This window comes from Takifugu rubripes, unplaced genomic scaffold (assembly GCF_901000725.2).
Source record: "Takifugu rubripes unplaced genomic scaffold, fTakRub1.2, whole genome shotgun sequence".
Lineage (NCBI taxonomy): Eukaryota > Metazoa > Chordata > Actinopteri > Tetraodontiformes > Tetraodontidae > Takifugu > Takifugu rubripes.
The window spans coordinates 25,941-43,349 of record NW_021821621.1 but is presented as its reverse complement, the minus strand read 5'-3'; the positions used below and the strand labels follow the sequence as shown (position 1 = coordinate 43,349).

Genomic DNA, 17,409 nt, shown 5'->3' with positions numbered 1-17,409 from the left:
CGATAAAACCGTTTGTGTCTCCATCATGTAGAGACTCCAGCTGAGGAGGAGGGTAAGATCAGAGGATGGAGAAATTAAAAGAACACAGAAGAAGCTTCTGTGGGGATGAGTGTGGAGATGCATGATGCACGTGCACGCGCGCACACACACACACACACACACACACACACACACACACACACACGCAAACACACACACACACACACACACATTCTTTTATTAGCACAGAGGACATACTAAGAGTTTATTTTAGGCTGCAGGGAAGCTAATTAAATTAGGTGCAAACAAGAAGGTGTTTAATTTATGGGTTACACCTGTGTGTGTGTGTGTGTGTGTGTGTGTGTGTGTGTGTGTGTGTGTGTGTGTGTGTGTGTGTGTTTGACTTTCCACTTTAAGCGCAGTTGTACAGAACACACAAATTAACCTTTAACATTTGCACCACTGTAAACAGGTTAGCGCCGTTAGCATTTCTGGTGTCTTTTAGCAGCTAAAATCTGCTCTTATCTAAAACAGTGAAATTTATTTGTGACATTTATTTCATGTTTATTTGACCTTTGCGTCACAGATCGAAGCACCGCGGTGAAAAAGAAAGTGAATTCCACGTAAATATTATGAAGTTAATAGAAGTGAGAAACACATAAAATGAAAATAGGGTCCACACACACACACACACACACACACACACACACACACACACACACACACACACACACACACACCTGAAGCTGGGGGTCATCACGTCTCTGAGCACGTGCACTGGTCACGGTGGCGTCCTCGGGTCAGGAGCGGCTACGGCCCACGATGATCCGTCCTGGGGGGACAGACTGGACTCAGTAGCAGCGGCTAACTCGGTAAAGCTACGTGGAGCTTTAAAAACGCGCACCTGTCGCTCCTCCTTCATCAGTCGCCGCCACAGTTCCGACACGTCCAGACACGTCCTCAGACTGTCCAGATATTAAAGTTCGTTGTCAGAACATGTGTCCGGAATGCTAACGTTAGCCCAAACCTGTTAACTAGACAAGCTCGCTATCGTGGCCATCTTAGGGACGTCCAGCGTGAGCCACGCCCCCATCAGTCCTCTATCATAATCCCCAGCTGGCTCCTGAGGGGCCAGGAAGTAGCTTTAGCTCTTCTGCGGCGTTCCAGAAAACTCTTGACCTTTCACGTCTGAGGGTCACTCGGCTTCCAAGTGTGAAAGAAGTGAGTGGGTGTCGGGGACCTTTGCGGAGTGTGAAGTGCACGTGGTGGATCAGGAGGGATCGTGCGTCAGTGATGCGGAGTATTCATGCAGCTAGCGCAGACGTAGCGTAGCGCCTGTATGTTTATGCAGATCATCTCTGCTGGATGTGGTGAGAAGTAATGAGTCCCTCGAGAGACCAGCCGGCTTTGTTGTATCGGGTTCTTTTTCCTCCTTCTGAGCCGGAACAGTTTCAGTTTCACCTTTTCTGGATTAAATGTCAATTCTGCTGAGGAGCAACTGTGGCTGCGCACGTGCAGAGACACGCGTGCACGTGTCTCTCATGATTGATTCAGGGTGAATTACAGCATAGACCGTCTGCGGCTCCATGAGTGATTAAATGAGTGTGTGTGTGTGTGTGCGAGCGCTGTGCTCCACCTTTAGCCCGCTGTAGCACATTAGCTTCTGTCATAATTCTGTCAACAGGAAGTCCAGTCGCGCTTCGCAGCCTGACACGTTTGCTGCAATGCTGCCCGTCTCCACAGGGGGGCGCTGTGGAGTTACAGCGCTTTTTTTTTGCACTTTTTTTGCGGCACAAGCGCGGATGATCGCGGAAGCTAACCCAAATAACCGCGCCGATCCCGCCGGTGGCCACCAGGGGCGGCGTGACCGCTCAGTTCATAACAAACGCCACAATTGTCCCGTTGACCCGTCACATTGTCGCCTTTCGCACGCTTTTGCGCAGCTCGCCTTGATTTTATTTTGACAAACGCTTTTCCGCCAGAATGTCAGAAGCAGGAAGGTTTGAGGGAAGATTTTCCCAGAGTTCCCGGACCTGTTGAAGGTGCGTTATTGGTTTGGCTAAATTCCCGGAGAACGTTCCTGCGGTGGAAAAGCTGCTTAAACCTGCAGCAGCCGGCGGCTCCAGCTGACCTGTGCTTGTTCTTCATTAACAGATGTGGGGCCGTGTGTAGGTAAGAGCTTCTGCTGTGTGTGTGTGTGTGTGTGTGTGTGTGTGTGTGCAGGCATTGACGAATGGGCTTATCCATCGTTTTAATCCGATCAACAGCGCTCTCATTCATGTTTAACCCTTTGTTGTCCGATTGTGCCGACTGTTTCCTTTCATCCAGAGAACAAGGAGCCCCGAGATGGTAAGAAACAGACTTCAGGCCCGTTTGTGCTCTTTGTTTGGGTTTCTGTTACTGACGTCGGGGATCAAATCTGATCCGAGGTCTGCATCATCCATCACCGCTCTGCGTGTGTGTGTGTGTGTGTGTGTGTGTGTCCCATCAAAGAGGAGCGTAAAGGAAAAGAGGATGAAAGAAAACAAAGGCAGAGAAACACGTAAATGAATCCGAACAAGAATTCCCGACAGTAAAAGCGGAGGATTAAAGGACGTTGTTGTTGTTGTTGTTGTTGTTTACGGACGTGCTGGACGATTCCAGGATTCCAAACGTGCGTCTGTTGGTTTTCCCGAGCAGCTTCGGGGGTCCGCCGGAGCGGCAGGAATGTGTAAACACCCCCCTGAGCGCTGTTCCGGGATCAGATTCCCTCACTTGGCATTCTAACTGAAACCCTTTAAATCATCCTGAACATCTGAAGGTGGGGGGGGGGGGGGGGGGGTCCTCGGGGGCCCTCTGATTAAAAGATTAAATTAACGAAGCCAATAAAAGGGAGGGAGAGACAGATGTTGAGACAGATGAGAGAGAGATGGGGGGGGGGGTCATTATTGCCTTGTGACCCTGGTCCAAGTCTGTAGGAGGCCACGCCCCCTTTAGAACATCTTTGCCCCCCCCACCCCAGGTTAGCTGATAATCGGGAGTGTTGCTGGTTTCTATGGGAACCAGGTTGGTTCATCCTCCTCTGACTGTGTCTGGCGGTGTTTAAGCGCTGTGTGTTTAGCCTGACTTGTGAGGACGTAACTCATTAACCCTGCGTGTCCGGAGATGGGAACCAAACGGAATGACGGGCGACCAGAAAGAACCCGGCGTTCTTTCGGAGTGTGACAGCGCGTGGATCTAACCTGTCGGGCGTCAGGTGGTCTAACGTTGTGCCTGTGACAGTGAAGAACGTGCACAGACTGACGTGCGTGCTCTTTCTCTCCCCCCCCCGCAGAGCTGCCTCCTGACGGTAAGCAGAACCAACACCTTAGTGTCTGAAGACAAGCAAACGCCGAGAGGGTGTTAGTGTCGTGGTTAACGTGGCGTCCTCAGAGGTGATCTGAGGAGGCGGCGTGCTCCGGGGGGCCCCTCGGGGCGGGGGGGGGGCGGGGGGTGGGGTCCCCTGAGGGGTTCTGGGGTTCAGGAGCATTAATGTGGAGTAGATCAGGACCTGGGCGGGTTGCTTGGTGTCGTGTTTGTGGTCCACATTCTTGACGGGCGTCCGTGGCGTTCCGCTCTAACCCCGCCCCCCCCCCCCCATCTCGTGGCAGAGCACGCCCCCGGAGACGAGCCGCAGACGTCTGAGCTGACCGGGCTGTTCGTGGCGAAGCCGGAGAGCGCCACAGTCACAAAGGGTTTGGACACAAACGCAGCGTGAAGCTCACCTGAGATGCAGGTGAGTTGAGGGTGACTGAGAGCGACTGTTGCAGGGAAGGACGTGACCTTCGTGGCCAAGGTCGACTCCTCCCACCTGCTGAGGAAGCCCACCATGAAGTGGCTGAAGGGGAAGTGGCTGGACCTGGGCAGCAAGGCCGGGAAGCACCTGAAGTTCAAAGAGACGTACGACAGGAACACCAAGGTGTGTGTGTGCGCGTGTGTGTGTGTGTGTGGGCGCGTGTGTGTGGGCGTGTGTGTGTGTGTGTGCGTGTGTGTGTGTGCGTGTGTGTGCGTGTGTGTGGGCGCGTGTGTGTGGGTGTGTGTGTGGGCGTGTGTGTGTGTGTGTGTGTGTGTGAGCGTGTGTGTGTGCGTGTGTGTGTGCGTGTGTGTGTGGGCGTGTGTGTGTGTGCGTGTGTGCGTGGGCGTGTGTGTGTGTGCGTGTGTGTGGGTGTGTGTGTGTGTGTGTGTGTGCGCGTGTGTGGGCGTGTGTGTGTGTGTGTGTGTGTGCGGCGTGTGTGTGGGCGTGTGTGTGTGTGTGTGTGTGTGCGTGTGTGTGTGTGTGGGCGTGTGTGTGTGCGTGTGTGTGTGTGTGTGGGCGTGCGTGCGTGCGTGTGTGCGTGTGTGTGTGCGTGTGTGTGTGCGTGTGTGTGTGTGTGTGTGGCCGTGTGTGTGTGTGCGGCGTGTGTGTGGGCCTGTGTGTGTGTGCGTGTGTGTGTGTGTGTGTGAGCGTGCGTGTGTGTGCGCGTGTGTGTGTGTGCGCGTGTGTGTGTGTGCGCGTGTGCGTGCGTGTGTGTGTGTGTGTGTGTGTCTGAGCTGGTACCTACACACACGTCTCTCCCCTCCTGTCAGATCTACACGTACGAGATGAGCATCATCAAGGTGGTGGACGGGGACGCAGGTGGTTACCGCTGCGAGGTCACCTCCAAAGACAAGTGCGACAGCTGCACGTTCGAAGTCGGCGTGGAGGGTTTGTCCGCACGCACGCACGCACGCACGCACGCAATCACATTGTTGTCATCTTCCATTCCGCGTGTCCACCGTTCTAAAGTAACCGGCTTTGTCAGCCAATAACCGGGCGAGTGCGACGCGCATTAGGCCCGCTTGTTTGGCCCGGCGAGGTCACCTCGCCATTACGCCCGCTGGAACGCCGTCCGCTCACAAGGCTCCTCCTTCTGTCTCGTTTCAGCCGTGCAAGAGGAGCAGCAGGACAACATCTTGGAGGCCTTCAAGCGCTCGTGAGTCGGCGAGGGGGCTCCCCGACACGTCACCCGTCACCCGAGCGGCGCTCCGCATCTCGCCGCCCGCAGGCGTGTGTCAGTCTCAGCCCCGCCCCCCCGCCGGGGCCCCCCCGCTGGGGCCCCCGCCGATCCCTCAGTTGTTGCTGGCTTTGTACGAGTTGGCCTGTTTTTCCCTGCCTGTCACGTCTCGGTGCGTCTGCCTCCGCCGTGTTTTGCTTCACCTGAGGTCCCTCGTGGCTCCGCGTCACATGGCAGCGCCCCCCCCCCCCATCTCCCCCCCCCCCACACACACACACACACACAAGGCTCGAGGGAAGCGTATTCTTCCGTTTACTGTACGGCGCGTGTCTGCGGCGCCGTCAGCCTCCGATTCGTGATCCGTGTTTAAAAATATAATTTCCTCTCCTCATTAGGAGGTGAGCGGAAAGGTGGCGGGAAGACGGGGAACGCAGCCGGCGAGCAGACACGCCGCGTCGGGGGTGGAGGCGGGGTGGCGGCGAGCTCATTTGCACGGCGGAGATACGAGGCGTGGCGACGCTGATGTGCTTAATGAAAAGCGAAAAGTTGGTTAAAACTTTAATCTGCCGGAGGACGTTCTTGACTTCTAGCGCCACCGTGCGAGCTTTGCTGCCACCTAGTGGCGAGAACAGCCTGTTTCCACCAGTAAATCTAAAGCCAGATGCGTTCTAGAACGTTTCTACGGCTTTAAATATCCACGTCCAACAGTTAGCGCGCTAATGTCGCTCCCGGATCGGTTCAGGTGAAACAAGCTCTCGCTTCGTCCTCGGCGACTTTTTCTCAGGAATCGCTCCTGTTCGCAGATTGTGACGTGAGAAATGAGCTTTGCTGTCGGTGAACACGCTCGGGACATGAAAGAGAGCTCATTATTATAATCCCCTGATCCCGTTTTCATGCGAACGGCACAAAAGTGCTGGAAAATGAGCTTTTTCCCTCCGTCACTGAACTTCGTTCTTGCTTGGGAACCTTCTCCGTCTCCTCCCTTCGGGGATCACTCGGAAATAGAAAACAGGCGAAATGCCGTAACCGCGCTCAATTTCACGCTCACCCAAGCCTCCTCTGATGGCGAGCGCCCTGTAAACAAGTACATTTGCCCCCCCCCTCCGGACAACGATCTGAACTGATCATTTACCGGTGTCCATCGTGGCCGACCGACGAGTCCGGGGAGTCTCAACCGTGGCGGGGAAGCACGCTCCACGCCATAATGGAGCTGCCAAGACGGATCAAAATGGAAGACGACAGGTGCTCAAATCTGCAGACGCTCCCTGACGGGCGCCACGCGGGCGCCGCGCGGCGCCCCCGGGTGACCGGTGACTCGTGGCCGAGAGCGTGGCTGTCACAGGTCGTAGAGGGTTTATGTAGTGGAGAAAAGCCTCAATCTCTTCAGGCTCTTCACCTTTAGCCACATCTTCAGGCTCTTCACCTTTAGCCACATCTGTGCTAGCAACAGGTTAGCATCCCCCCCCCCCCCCCCCCCCCCCCACACACACACACACACACAGGAGGCAGAAGGACTTCTCACATCAAAGTCGTCATTTGACTGGTTTCTTCTCGTCTCCCCCCAGTGGGGACGCCGGTGAGGACGCAGGCGAGCTGGACTTCAGCGCCCTGCTCAAGAAAAGGTACCATCGGCCACGTCTGGAAGGCGTCGCCATGAATAACCGGGTGACACTCTGGCGTCGTCTCGCACAGGGAGAAGAAACAAGTGGAGGTCAAAGAGGAGGTGGACGTGTGGGAGATCCTGAAGGCGGCCAAGCCCTGCGACTACGAGAAGATCGCCTTCGAGTACGGCATCACGGACCTGAGGGGAATGCTGAAGAGGCTGAAGAAGATGAAAAAGGTGGAGCCCAAGAAGAGCGACGGTGAGGAGCTGTGAACACCAGCAGCACCTTAACGGCCGTTAGCTTACGCTCGCCGTCAAACGCAAGCTAACGCGCTGCTTTCCTCCCAGCCTTCCTGAGGAAGCTGGACTCGGCGTACTCGGTGGACAAGGGCAAGAAGATCCAGCTGTCGGTGGAGGTGGCCGACCCCAACGCGCCCATCAAGTGGCTCAAGAACGGGCAGGAAATCAAACCGTCAGCCAAGTGAGCAGATGGTCCGTGTTAGGCTGGGTTCCTCAGAGGCAGTGCGCCACCTGGTGGCCGGAGGTCAGAGAGGCGCATACAGCAGCTACGCATAAACAGGAAACGCCGTTTGACACGGACACACTTTCACGATTAAATGTCGGGTCTGTGAAGTGTTTGCTGAGCTGCTGTTGATGGGGGTGGGGTTAGGGGAGGGGTTAGGGGAGGGGTTAGGGGTCACCACAGAGATGTTCTCCATCCTCCTCTGCCTGTTTAACGTGTTCCTGAGTGCAGGTCTGCAGAACTCTGCCTCACTCTGCTGATCTCCGGCCTTCTTCACCCCCCCCCCCCCGTTATCTTCCTCCTCCCCGTCCAGGTACGTCTTTGAAAGCGTGGGCAACAAGCGGATACTCACGATCAACAAGTGCAACCTGTCTGATGACGCCGCGTACGAGTGCGTGGTCGGGGAAGAGAAGAGCTTCACGGAGGTTTTCGTCAAAGGTACAGGAGTCGGAGAGTTTGGAGGAACCCGTCTTTCAGCTCCTCTCGCCCCCCCCCCCCCCCCCCCAACGCTGCCGTCTCAGCGCCGAGAGACTCGACAGCTCTTTGTCATCCGTTTGTTTTGATGCTTTGATGTTGCGCAGCAGCGCCGCGCTCTGTTGTCTGCTCGCTCATTTTTAATGGGGACGTGGAGAGTGAAGACTGTTTCCTGTCATGTGCTGCTGAGCTGGGTTTTATGGTGTTGCTGCATTTCTGACTGATTTGTGTGTGTGTGTGTGTGTGTGTGTGTTTTTAAGGCCGCTTTGATTAACCATCAGTGGAAACGTTAATGTTGCAGTGGGAAAATCGGGAAATTTAACTTCCCCAGATGAGTTTTCAGTCTTTCCTGGAGTGTTACTGGCTTGAAGAACGACTGTATGAGTCTAAGTTTGGCTCTCTGGGCTCTTCTGGGGGGGGTTAATAGATGTAATTGGGTCTGCTGCTGCTATATTAATCCCATGCAGGTTCGGTTGCTGCGCGTCAGGCTTCTACAACCGCAGAGGCCGAGGAGGAGGTTGAGCTCTCCGCCGCGCCGCTCACGCAGCCGCTTGAGTGTTTGTGTCCATTAAAAATAGTTCTGCTGCTAATGAGCATCAACAGCGGCGCCGCCGCTCCGTCCCCGGGGAGGCGGAGCAGCGGGGGACCCACTGAAGAACGAGTTCGCCGACGTCAAAAGGACGAACAGCAGATGAAGAAACAACCAGTTTTGTGTCGAATTTAAAATACCGGAAAAGGTGGGGGGAGGGGGGGGGGCAGGCGTCTCCGTCTGACAACTTGGGCGATGCCGGCAGCATCCTGAGGTTCCCCCCAACCGAGGCCGGACAGTGTCGGGGGGGGGGGGGGGGTGACATTGATAAATAGCCGAGGTTAGCGGAGCGATGAGAATCACAGCGCGCGGTTCCGCGGCGCGAGTCTCGACACCTCGGGACACTCAAAGGTGCTCAAACCTGAGAGGCTGCGTGCGCTCCGTTACCACGGTGACGGAGTTTCTCCATCATTTCCAATCATACGTTGAGAAACAACAGTAGCAGCACAGAACGCCATCAGCTCACACGATGAGGACGATGTCACAGCTCATGGTTGTGTCCGACCTGTGTGTGTGCGTGTGTGTGTGTGTGTGTGTGTGTGTGCCGGTGGTACCTCTGGCTGTAGCGTCTTAATGGAGCCGTCCTCCTCTGCTGTGTCTTCAGAGCCTCCGGTCACCATTACTAAGCTGCTGGATGACGTCCACACCGTGGTGGGCGAGAGGGTGGAGTTCGAGGTCGAGGTGTCCGAGGAAGGAGCCAACGTCAAGTGGTGAGCCGGCCCCCTCGTAGGACGCTGGCCCCCAGACGTTAAACATCTGGGATTTGATGGTTTGGTTGTGATTCACCATCAGACGCAGGATGGAGTAAACACACACACACACACACACACACACACACACACACACACAGAGAGACACTAAATGAAGAAAAACATCTGGTTTTGATGTGATGTGCAGCCGACCCGCTGGATTACTCATGATTATCAGGAAACGTTCTGGAGTGATAACAGAACAACCAGACAGGAAGTGGAAAATTTTACAGTCTAACTCATCGAGCCAACATGAGGTGAGAGGAAAAGCTGATCAGGGATCATCTGCGACGGGATGTGACCACGAAGTGGAATTAAAACGTTGTCGCTCTCTAGCAAACAGCACCATAAACAGCCGCGTCGCCTCATTAGCGGTAGCGACGCGCGCTGAGGGTCACGACCCCCCCGCCTGGATCCACTCGCCTCCTAAAAGTCCGTTTTGCAAGTTTAAAATTTTAATCTGTGGCTCTTCCTCCCGTTAGTGTATCTGTCCATACGGCGGCTTTTAGCTCTTTGCAAGTCGTTTGCACGCATTTACGAGGCGGCAGCCGTGAATGCATCATTTAAGAGAGGGGGGGGGGGGGGGGGGGGGGGGAGAGGGGGAGAGAGAGGGGGGGAGGGAGAGAGAGGGAAGGAGAGAGAGGGGGGGAGAGAGGGAGAGAGAGAGAAAAAGGGAGGGAGAGAGAGGGAAGGAGAGAGAGGGGGGAGAGAGAGCGTTGATCGCCACTGTTGCCTGGTGGACACTCGTGGTATTGCAACCAGATTGTGGCGCTTGTTGAAGTCCGTTTCTTCTTCCCGCCAGGATGAAGGATGGAGTGGAGCTGACCAGAGACATGGCGGGCTCAAAGTACAGGTTTAAGAAGGACGGAAAGAGGCACATTTTGATCATCAATGAAGCCACCAAGGAAGATATCGGAATGTACCACGTCTTCACCAACGGCGGGGAGTCCAAGGCCGAACTGGAGGTCGAAGGTAGCGCCTGAAATATAGCAGAGGCCCCGAGGGGTGATAAGCTGAGACGGCGGCAACTTCTGAGCGATCAGCCGCCGGGAACACTTCAGAACTTTTACACTCCGACTCAAGTCAGGCGAGCGTGGAGCGCCATAATTTGATCATTACTCACACGGCGATTAATATTACCTCGCTGGTGGTCACGCTCGTTTGCTTTCACATCTCCAAAATTGCTGTTTGGAGCCTGTCTCACCTCACAGAAAATCAGCCCGTCTCTCCAGCTGTCCTCAGGCCAGATGTGTCCCTAGAAATTGATTAGAGTGTGAGCAAATGTGCGCCCATAACTGTGTAAAACTCAGAACAGGTGCAGGAGTAGCTTAAATCCACTGGGTTCCTCTCAAAACAAACATCCACGTGTGTGTGTGTGTGTGTGTGTGTGTGTGTGTGTGTGTGTGTGTGCGTGCAGACAAAGAGCTGCAGGTGTTGCAGAGCATCGCTGACCTGACGGTGAAGTCGACCGAACAGGCCGTCTTCAAGTGCGAAGTGTCCGATGAAAAGGTGACGGGCAAATGGTTCAAGGACGGCGTGGAAGTCCGGCCCAGCGATCGCGTCAAAATGACTCACGTGGGAAGGTACTCGGCGCCGCGGCGCCTTCACGCGCACAACAGCCACACAAACTCACGAACCAGCGAAGCTCCGGGGGGGGGGGGGGGTTGTTGGTAGTCGTCTGACCCAGTTTTTGGGAAGCTGCAATCAGTGCAGACATACATCAGGGGCGTCCGCCGGGTCGGGGGGTCGTCGGTAATCCTCCATCCGAGCCGCCCGCGCCAGCAGAGGCGGCAGCGGTCACACAAGGTGAACGCCATTCAGGATGTTCCTCGCTCGGGGATATTGCCTCCCAAAGCGTGTTGCCAGGGGCAACTGTTTTTACATAACCGCAGGTCACAATGAGTGCTGTTTCCGTGGTAACACCTGCTCACATGCCACCAGGACCCACAAGCTGACGATCGATGACGTGAAGCCTTCGGACGCCGGAGATTACACGTTCGTCCCGGACGGCTACGCGCTCTCGCTGTCCGCGAAGCTCAACTTCCTGGGTGAGGGAACGATCCGAGTTGCTCCGACGACGAGTCAAAATCCCGTCCTTGACTAATTTTTGCCTTTAATCCCTCAGAAATCAAGATCGACTACGTCCCCAGACAAGGTAAGGACGGAAAAAAAGGCCAACTTTCTAAAAAACCTTGATGGTTTGTTAGGAGAAACGTCTGCTTTCGCCACACTCGGGTGTGATGGAGGTCAGGCGTTGTCGTCAGTCCCCAACACACAAACGTTGTTGTGTTTACGATGCGTCAGCGCTGACGTCCGTGGGTTCCGTAGCTTCTGTAGTTTCTTGTGAATCATCCCACCACGTCATGGTTCCTCCCCCCTGCTGTGACTCACAGCTGATCATCCGTCTCCCCGTGTAAATAATGACTTTGGCGAGTCTTCCCACCGCCCTCACAATCCCTCACTCTTCCGGTTGTTTTCCTCACTCCCAAAGATCCTCCCAAAATTCACCTGGACACCAGTGGCGCCAGCAGCAAGAACATCATCACCGTGGTGGCAGGGAACAAACTCCGACTGGACGTGGAGATCAGCGGCGAGCCGGCGCCCACCGTGTGCTGGATGAGAGGGGACAAGGTGAGGACCGGACGCCATGGCGGCAACCGGACAGTGAGGCGGTGACGCCCTCCCTTTGTCTTGGGTCGCAGGTGGTGTCTGAAGCCGAGGGGAGGGTCCGCGTGGAGACCCGGAAGACCCTGAGCAGCTTCGTAATTGAAGGGGCGATGAAAGAGGACGAGGGCGCCTACTCCCTCACCGTGACCAACCCTGCCGGGGAGGACAAGGCCGAGCTCTTCGTGAAGATCGTGGGTCGGTGGCGAGTTCTGACCAGATCCAATGGACCCTGATTCGAGCACATTAACGTATAGTGTTGACTGTGTGTATGAACGGGCCAGAGTGAATGTACAATATTGCTACATGTAGCGACCGACATGGATAAAATGTAGCATTTTTGACGCCTTAACGAGGGGAGAAAGAAAAGAACAAAAACTTGCAAACATCAGTCGCGCCAAAAACGTGACTTTTATCCTAAAGTCTGTCAAGAAGAATGAGCCTCAGCGTGTTTGCTTTTGCTAAATTCCTGTTGATTAACGAGAAAGCGAGCACGGGGGGATACTGATTTTTCTCTTTTCTCGTTCCGACCTTCTCTCCCGTTTCATCCCCCCTTCCCCCGCACCTGTAACCAGATGTGCCCAACCCTCCTGAGAATGTCAAATGCACGTCGGTTGGCGAGGACTGCGCCACGGTCACATGGGACCCTCCCGCGTTTGACGGTGGAGTTCCCATTAAAGGTGAAACACGTCGCAACTGATGTTAACATCTGAGGTCTCGGCCCCCGGAGAGAACAGCAGTTTAGAATCTGTTTACCGCCGTTTCCGCACGTGTGCCGTCAGGAGCGCAGAGACATTTCTCACGCCATATGTTGACGTTCGCCCCCCCCAGGGTACCTGATGGAGAGGAAGAAGGTTGGCTCGTCCAGATGGACCAAACTCAACTTTGACGTGTACGAGTCCACCACGTACGAGGCCAAAAAGATGATCGAGGGCGTGCTCTACGAGATGCGAGTGTACGCCGTCAACGGCATCGGCGTCTCCCAGCCCAGCGCCAACTCTAAGCCCTTCATGCCCATTGGTGCGTTGCCATTTATCATTAGCACAATGGTTAATTATCGGGACTCGCTCGCACAATGCTCATTCTGAGGGAGCTTAACCCACCTCTCATCTCATTTACTTGGAACATTAACATACTAATTAGCTCCTGTCTCCCAGCCCCCACCAGCGAGCCCATTCGCCTGACAGTGGAGGATGTGACCGACACCACCTGTACGCTCAAGTGGCGTCCTCCGGAGAAAGTGGGCGCGGGCGGAATCAACGGATACATTCTCGAGTACTGCAAAGCTGGAAGTAAATACAAACACTTGTAACTGGGCTTTAAACCGCCATGCTAGCATGAGCAGTCCCAGGGCCCTGATGCTAGTCCGGCACCGACACCGGGTCTTTTGGATCTTCCGTCCACTGACCCACCCCCCTTCATTGGCTCCTCCCCTTCTTCAGGTGAGGAGTGGGTGCAGGCGAACCAAGATCTCGTGGAGAGAACCCAGTACAAGGTGAAGGATCTCCCGGTTGGGGAGAAGATGCTGTTCAGAGTGGTGGCCATCAACATCGCTGGACGCAGCCCCCCGGCCACCCTCCCCCAGGCCGTGACCATCAGAGAGATCATGGGTCCGAGACGCCGTCTCGCCCAGTTCCCCGAACTCTGACAGTTTTAGAACAAACATTCACGTTTATTGTCTCACACAGAGCACCCGAAGATCCGCCTCCCTCGGCATCTGAGGACCAAACTCCTCGTGGTGGTGGGCGAGAAGGTGAACCTGGTCATCCCCTTCCAGGTTCGTTCTGGCTTTTGTCCATGCGGATGCCTCTGGCGCTGGAAACGATCCCGATCGGCTTCTCCAGTTCTCCTCTGGTTCCGCAGGGCAAGCCTCGTCCTGTGGCGACCTGGTTCAAAGACGGCGCCCCCCTGGAGGACAGGTCGGTGGGGACTCGCACCAGCGAGGTGGACACGATCCTGTTCATCCGCTCGGCGGAGCGGGGCCACTCCGGGACGTACACGCTGTCCGTTCAGATTGAGAACATGCTGGACAGCGCTGACATACACATCCAGGTCATAGGTCAGTCCGGTGGCAGCACCTCTGTGACGCCTTCGCTCATTAAGATTAGAACGCCGTGCGAGGATTGCTAAGCTAATAGCCTATTTGGAAGCAGATGATTGGACGTGTGACATGCCAGAAGTCTTTATTCTTAAACTTGATGATAATCCCTAATTTCAGACTCCTGGGATCTGTGTCTTAAAGTAGCAAATCATCAAAGCCCCCGATTGCTCTCGCTCTTCAATAATCCTGACTCCCGCACGCCGCTGTGACCGCCAGCTCATTCCTCATCTTATGACTAGCCTCCCCGGGTCAAAAGCTAGGTGGATTATTCGGCGGGGCTCTGCTGGGATTATTTTCACGTAGACTGCGACTAGGTTCGGATTTTGGGGCTACCCTGTCACTTCCTCTGCTGAGAAGGTCGAGCTAATGAGAGGCTGCGGCCGCCGCCATCATCCGGCACCTCGGCTGATCCGTCACCGGGAAGCAGTGCGGGATTAACGCCGCTCGCTGTTCCCACGGCACGGCCACAGAGGAGAGCGTGTAGCGCAAGATTAATGGCACATACATCAGCATGTGGGTTAGCATTTCTGGGCTGTGCAGGAGAAGGGATGATAAACAGGCCGCTCTCTCCTGGTCCGTAGTCCAGACAAATCATGCCGCTGCGCACTTTTTCACTCGCACGGCAACGTGTCAAGCTTCAACCTTTTGTCTTTCACTCGGTTAGCCTGTCAGTCTTTGCCAAACTCCGTCTGTGAGCGCTGACATCTCTGTCTCAGTGGGACCTTCTGCTCCAGATCTGTTCATCACTCCACCTCGCGCCCTCTGAAAGGCTTGCCGCCACAGGCAGCGTCCCACGTGTCCAGCTAATGTGGCGGCGTCAGTCTTTTGAGGGTAGCGCCAGCTGGCGGACATCCTAGCCCATGAGCTAAATGCTAATATCAATGTGATCCATCTCTCTTCAAATATTTGGGGTTCTTGTCGAGTTTGAAAGCGCCGTTTCCTCTCCCGAACAGACAAACCGGGACCCCCGACTGATGTTCAGATAACAGAAGTCTGGGGTTTGAACGTCTCGCTGGAGTGGAAGCCGCCAAAGGACGACGGCAACTGCGAAATCATCGGCTACACGATAGAGAAGAGCGACATGAAGACGAGGGTATGACGTGTTGACCTTCCCTATTTTACATTGATCCGAATAAAACGCCGGGAACCTCGTGTCGGCCTTGTGTCTCTGCGCCCCCGCCAGGAGTGGTTCACGACCTACGAGCACAACCGCAGACCCAGCTGCACCGTGTCTGACCTGGTCATCGGGAACGAGTACTCCTTTAGAGTGTTCAGCGAAAACATCTGTGGCCTCAGCGACGAGGCCGGCGTCAGCAGGAACACCGCCGTCATCAGCAAAACAGGTGAGGCAAACCGCTCGGCGGGGGCGGGACGGCGACGCTAAATCTGTAGCTTCTTAACAGGAAGTACTTTAAATTTATCGGAAGATTACGCGTGTAAATATGATTCGACAGCGCGAACGAAGAGTTGAACCTTCGTAATACCGGCGCAATTTGTGATTAGCAGCTGCTATAATTAAATGCTCAAACACATTTTAAGGGGAAAATTAATCCACACTGATTATGCAAAACAGAGATATTCCTTGACGAGGTGTTAAATAACATTTAGCACTGGCCACTCGCAAATTAACACCCGCCACCAGCTACCGTTCTAACTTACTGCACCAGAAACTCGGCGGACAAGTGTGTCGCCAGAGGGGTCACCTGACAGCCCCACCTGGGGTCAAAGGTCAACGCAGCCGGAGAATGAACTCTGGTCTTGGTCTTCAGGTTTGGCGTACAACCCCCTGCCCTTCAAAGAGAAGGATGTCAGCTCCTCCCCTAAGTTCACAGCGCCCCTGGTGGACAGGAGTGTGGTTGCAGGCTATGCCACGGCCATCAGCTGTGCCGTCCGTGGCCATCCCAAGGTAGGAAATATTCCTTGGTCGTTATATCCCGGCTTTGTTTCCAGGGACGGCAGAAAAGCTTCTTTAATTATTGACCCGCTCCCTTCACGCAGCGTGTCAAAGGTCAATGCCGGTGCCTTTCAACAAGCTCCCCTTCATCAATATTCTGAACTGAGCAGCGGTGTAAAGATCTTCTGCCGAGCCGGTCGATTGATTCCCAGCGCCGACCGCACGTGCGCGCTCGTGTAGCCGCCTCGCCTGCTCCTCTGTCCTGGGGGAGGAGCTCTGGGTCGGAGGACCCTCCGGTTTGAGCTGAAGTCCCTTCATTAATCAGCCCGGGGGCTTTTGTTTTAGCCATTTTTGTGATCATTTCCAGACCTGCTGAGGTGCTTTTGTGGAGGTTCTGATATTTTTGAGGTGAACAAATGTGGGCTGATCTGGTCTTGAAGCTCCACTTTGGCTGCGTGTGATCTGTGCTGCAGGCTTCACCACAGACTCCCTCTCTGATCTTATATTGAACAGAAGTCTCAAGCGTGAACAAGTCGGGAGAGGATTTTGACGCCTTTTAACCGGGAGTTCGCCTTTTTTCCCCCCCTCAGAAGCGAGAATAAGAGGTGGAGCAGGAGGATCTTTGAACCCACATTATAGACAATTTCTGTTCCTCCAAATTGACAAAGATTTGTCAAGTCAAAACGTTGACCTAATTTTAACTTCTCTCGCTCTGTTTACACCGCCCACCCCCACCCCCCTCTCCCTCCTCTTCCTCCTCCCCGTAGCCAAAGATAATCTGGATGAAGAACAGCATGGTTATCGGCGAGGACCCCAAGTACCTGATGCAGAACAAACAGGGCGTGCTGACTCTGAACATCCGTAAACCGTGTCTGTTCGACAGCGGAAGATACTCGTGCAGGGCCGTCAACGATCTGGGCCAGGACGAGGTGGAGTGCAAGGTGGAGGTCCGAGGTAGGGAACAGCACGTCCAACAGAGAACCAGCCAGCTAGCTAACCGCGATGCTGGCGATCTTCTGTTTCTCCATCTCCCTCTTTGATGAGGAACAAAGCATCAAAGGCGCGCGGTAGTGATGGACAAGCAGGCTAGCGGGAGATCAGCCATCCATAAAGCTCAGGCTGACACGTCTCCCCGCCGCTCTGTGAGCGAGGGCGAACTTCCAGGCGGTTAAAAACAGCCGTCCCGCTGTATCGCTGCGTTCGGCGCCACGGGCGACGCCTCGGACGGGATGATGTGGAGGCTCCTGAGGCTGACGGGAGCTTCTCTTTCTCTCTGCAGTGGTTCAGGAGAAAGGCGAGGAGGCGAAGAAATGAGCCACGCCGCCGAGGAAACAGCCCAACAGGAGCAGCGATGGATTACGTATACGGGGATATTCATGAATAAATATGATTAAAGTAGATCACTGCCGCTGCCCCCCCCCCCATGGGTAAATAAGGGGCCATGGGTGGTGTTTTGGTGAGCAGATGGATCCTTCTTATCTGTGAAGTGGACGAGCGTCAGATAAAACAGCCTTTCATCCTTTACTGTCCCCTGTCGTCTGTTCTGTGTCTGCGTTCTGGGAGGTTTTTACAGCTACGGGGGGGCAGCACACGGGGGGGGGGGCATCTTTGGGAGACTCGGGGGGGCAGAAATATTCACCCTAACATGGCAGCACTGATGACAGCATTAAATATTCACTCCCGGATTCAAAAACAACAAAAACGTATCGGCTCGCAGTGGCGCACGCTAGTAGCTAGCATGCTCGCTAGCAGAGCGAGGTAAGGCTACGGGAGGGGAAAACCGAATAATGTGATGTTTAAATGAATGACAGAATGACCTTTATGGAGGAAAGGTCACATCAG

At 54.9% G+C, this 17,409-nt stretch overlaps 1 protein-coding gene across 1 annotated transcript; it reads left to right on the top strand.

Annotated features, from left to right (window-relative positions):
- Positions 1-27: 27 nt before the first annotated feature.
- LOC101068462 (myosin-binding protein C, fast-type) lies at positions 28-17,089 on the top strand (the record flags this gene model as incomplete). The annotated part of the gene is given in 31 exon segments (XM_029831843.1): positions 28-52; positions 1,962-2,021; positions 2,134-2,151; positions 2,308-2,328; positions 3,293-3,307; positions 3,609-3,692; positions 3,768-3,916; positions 4,564-4,681; positions 4,901-4,949; positions 6,536-6,592; positions 6,663-6,832; positions 6,922-7,054; positions 7,410-7,534; positions 8,764-8,869; positions 9,711-9,880; positions 10,326-10,491; positions 10,850-10,956; positions 11,034-11,063; positions 11,400-11,531; positions 11,534-11,770; positions 12,148-12,252; positions 12,404-12,592; positions 12,730-12,864; positions 13,015-13,182; positions 13,261-13,349; positions 13,436-13,631; positions 14,627-14,766; positions 14,857-15,016; positions 15,443-15,579; positions 16,335-16,521; positions 16,847-17,089. Coding segments are annotated over 31 exon segments (3,513 nt in total), but the record flags the coding sequence as incomplete, so codon positions are not given.
- Between the last annotated feature and the right edge of the window lie 320 nt (positions 17,090-17,409).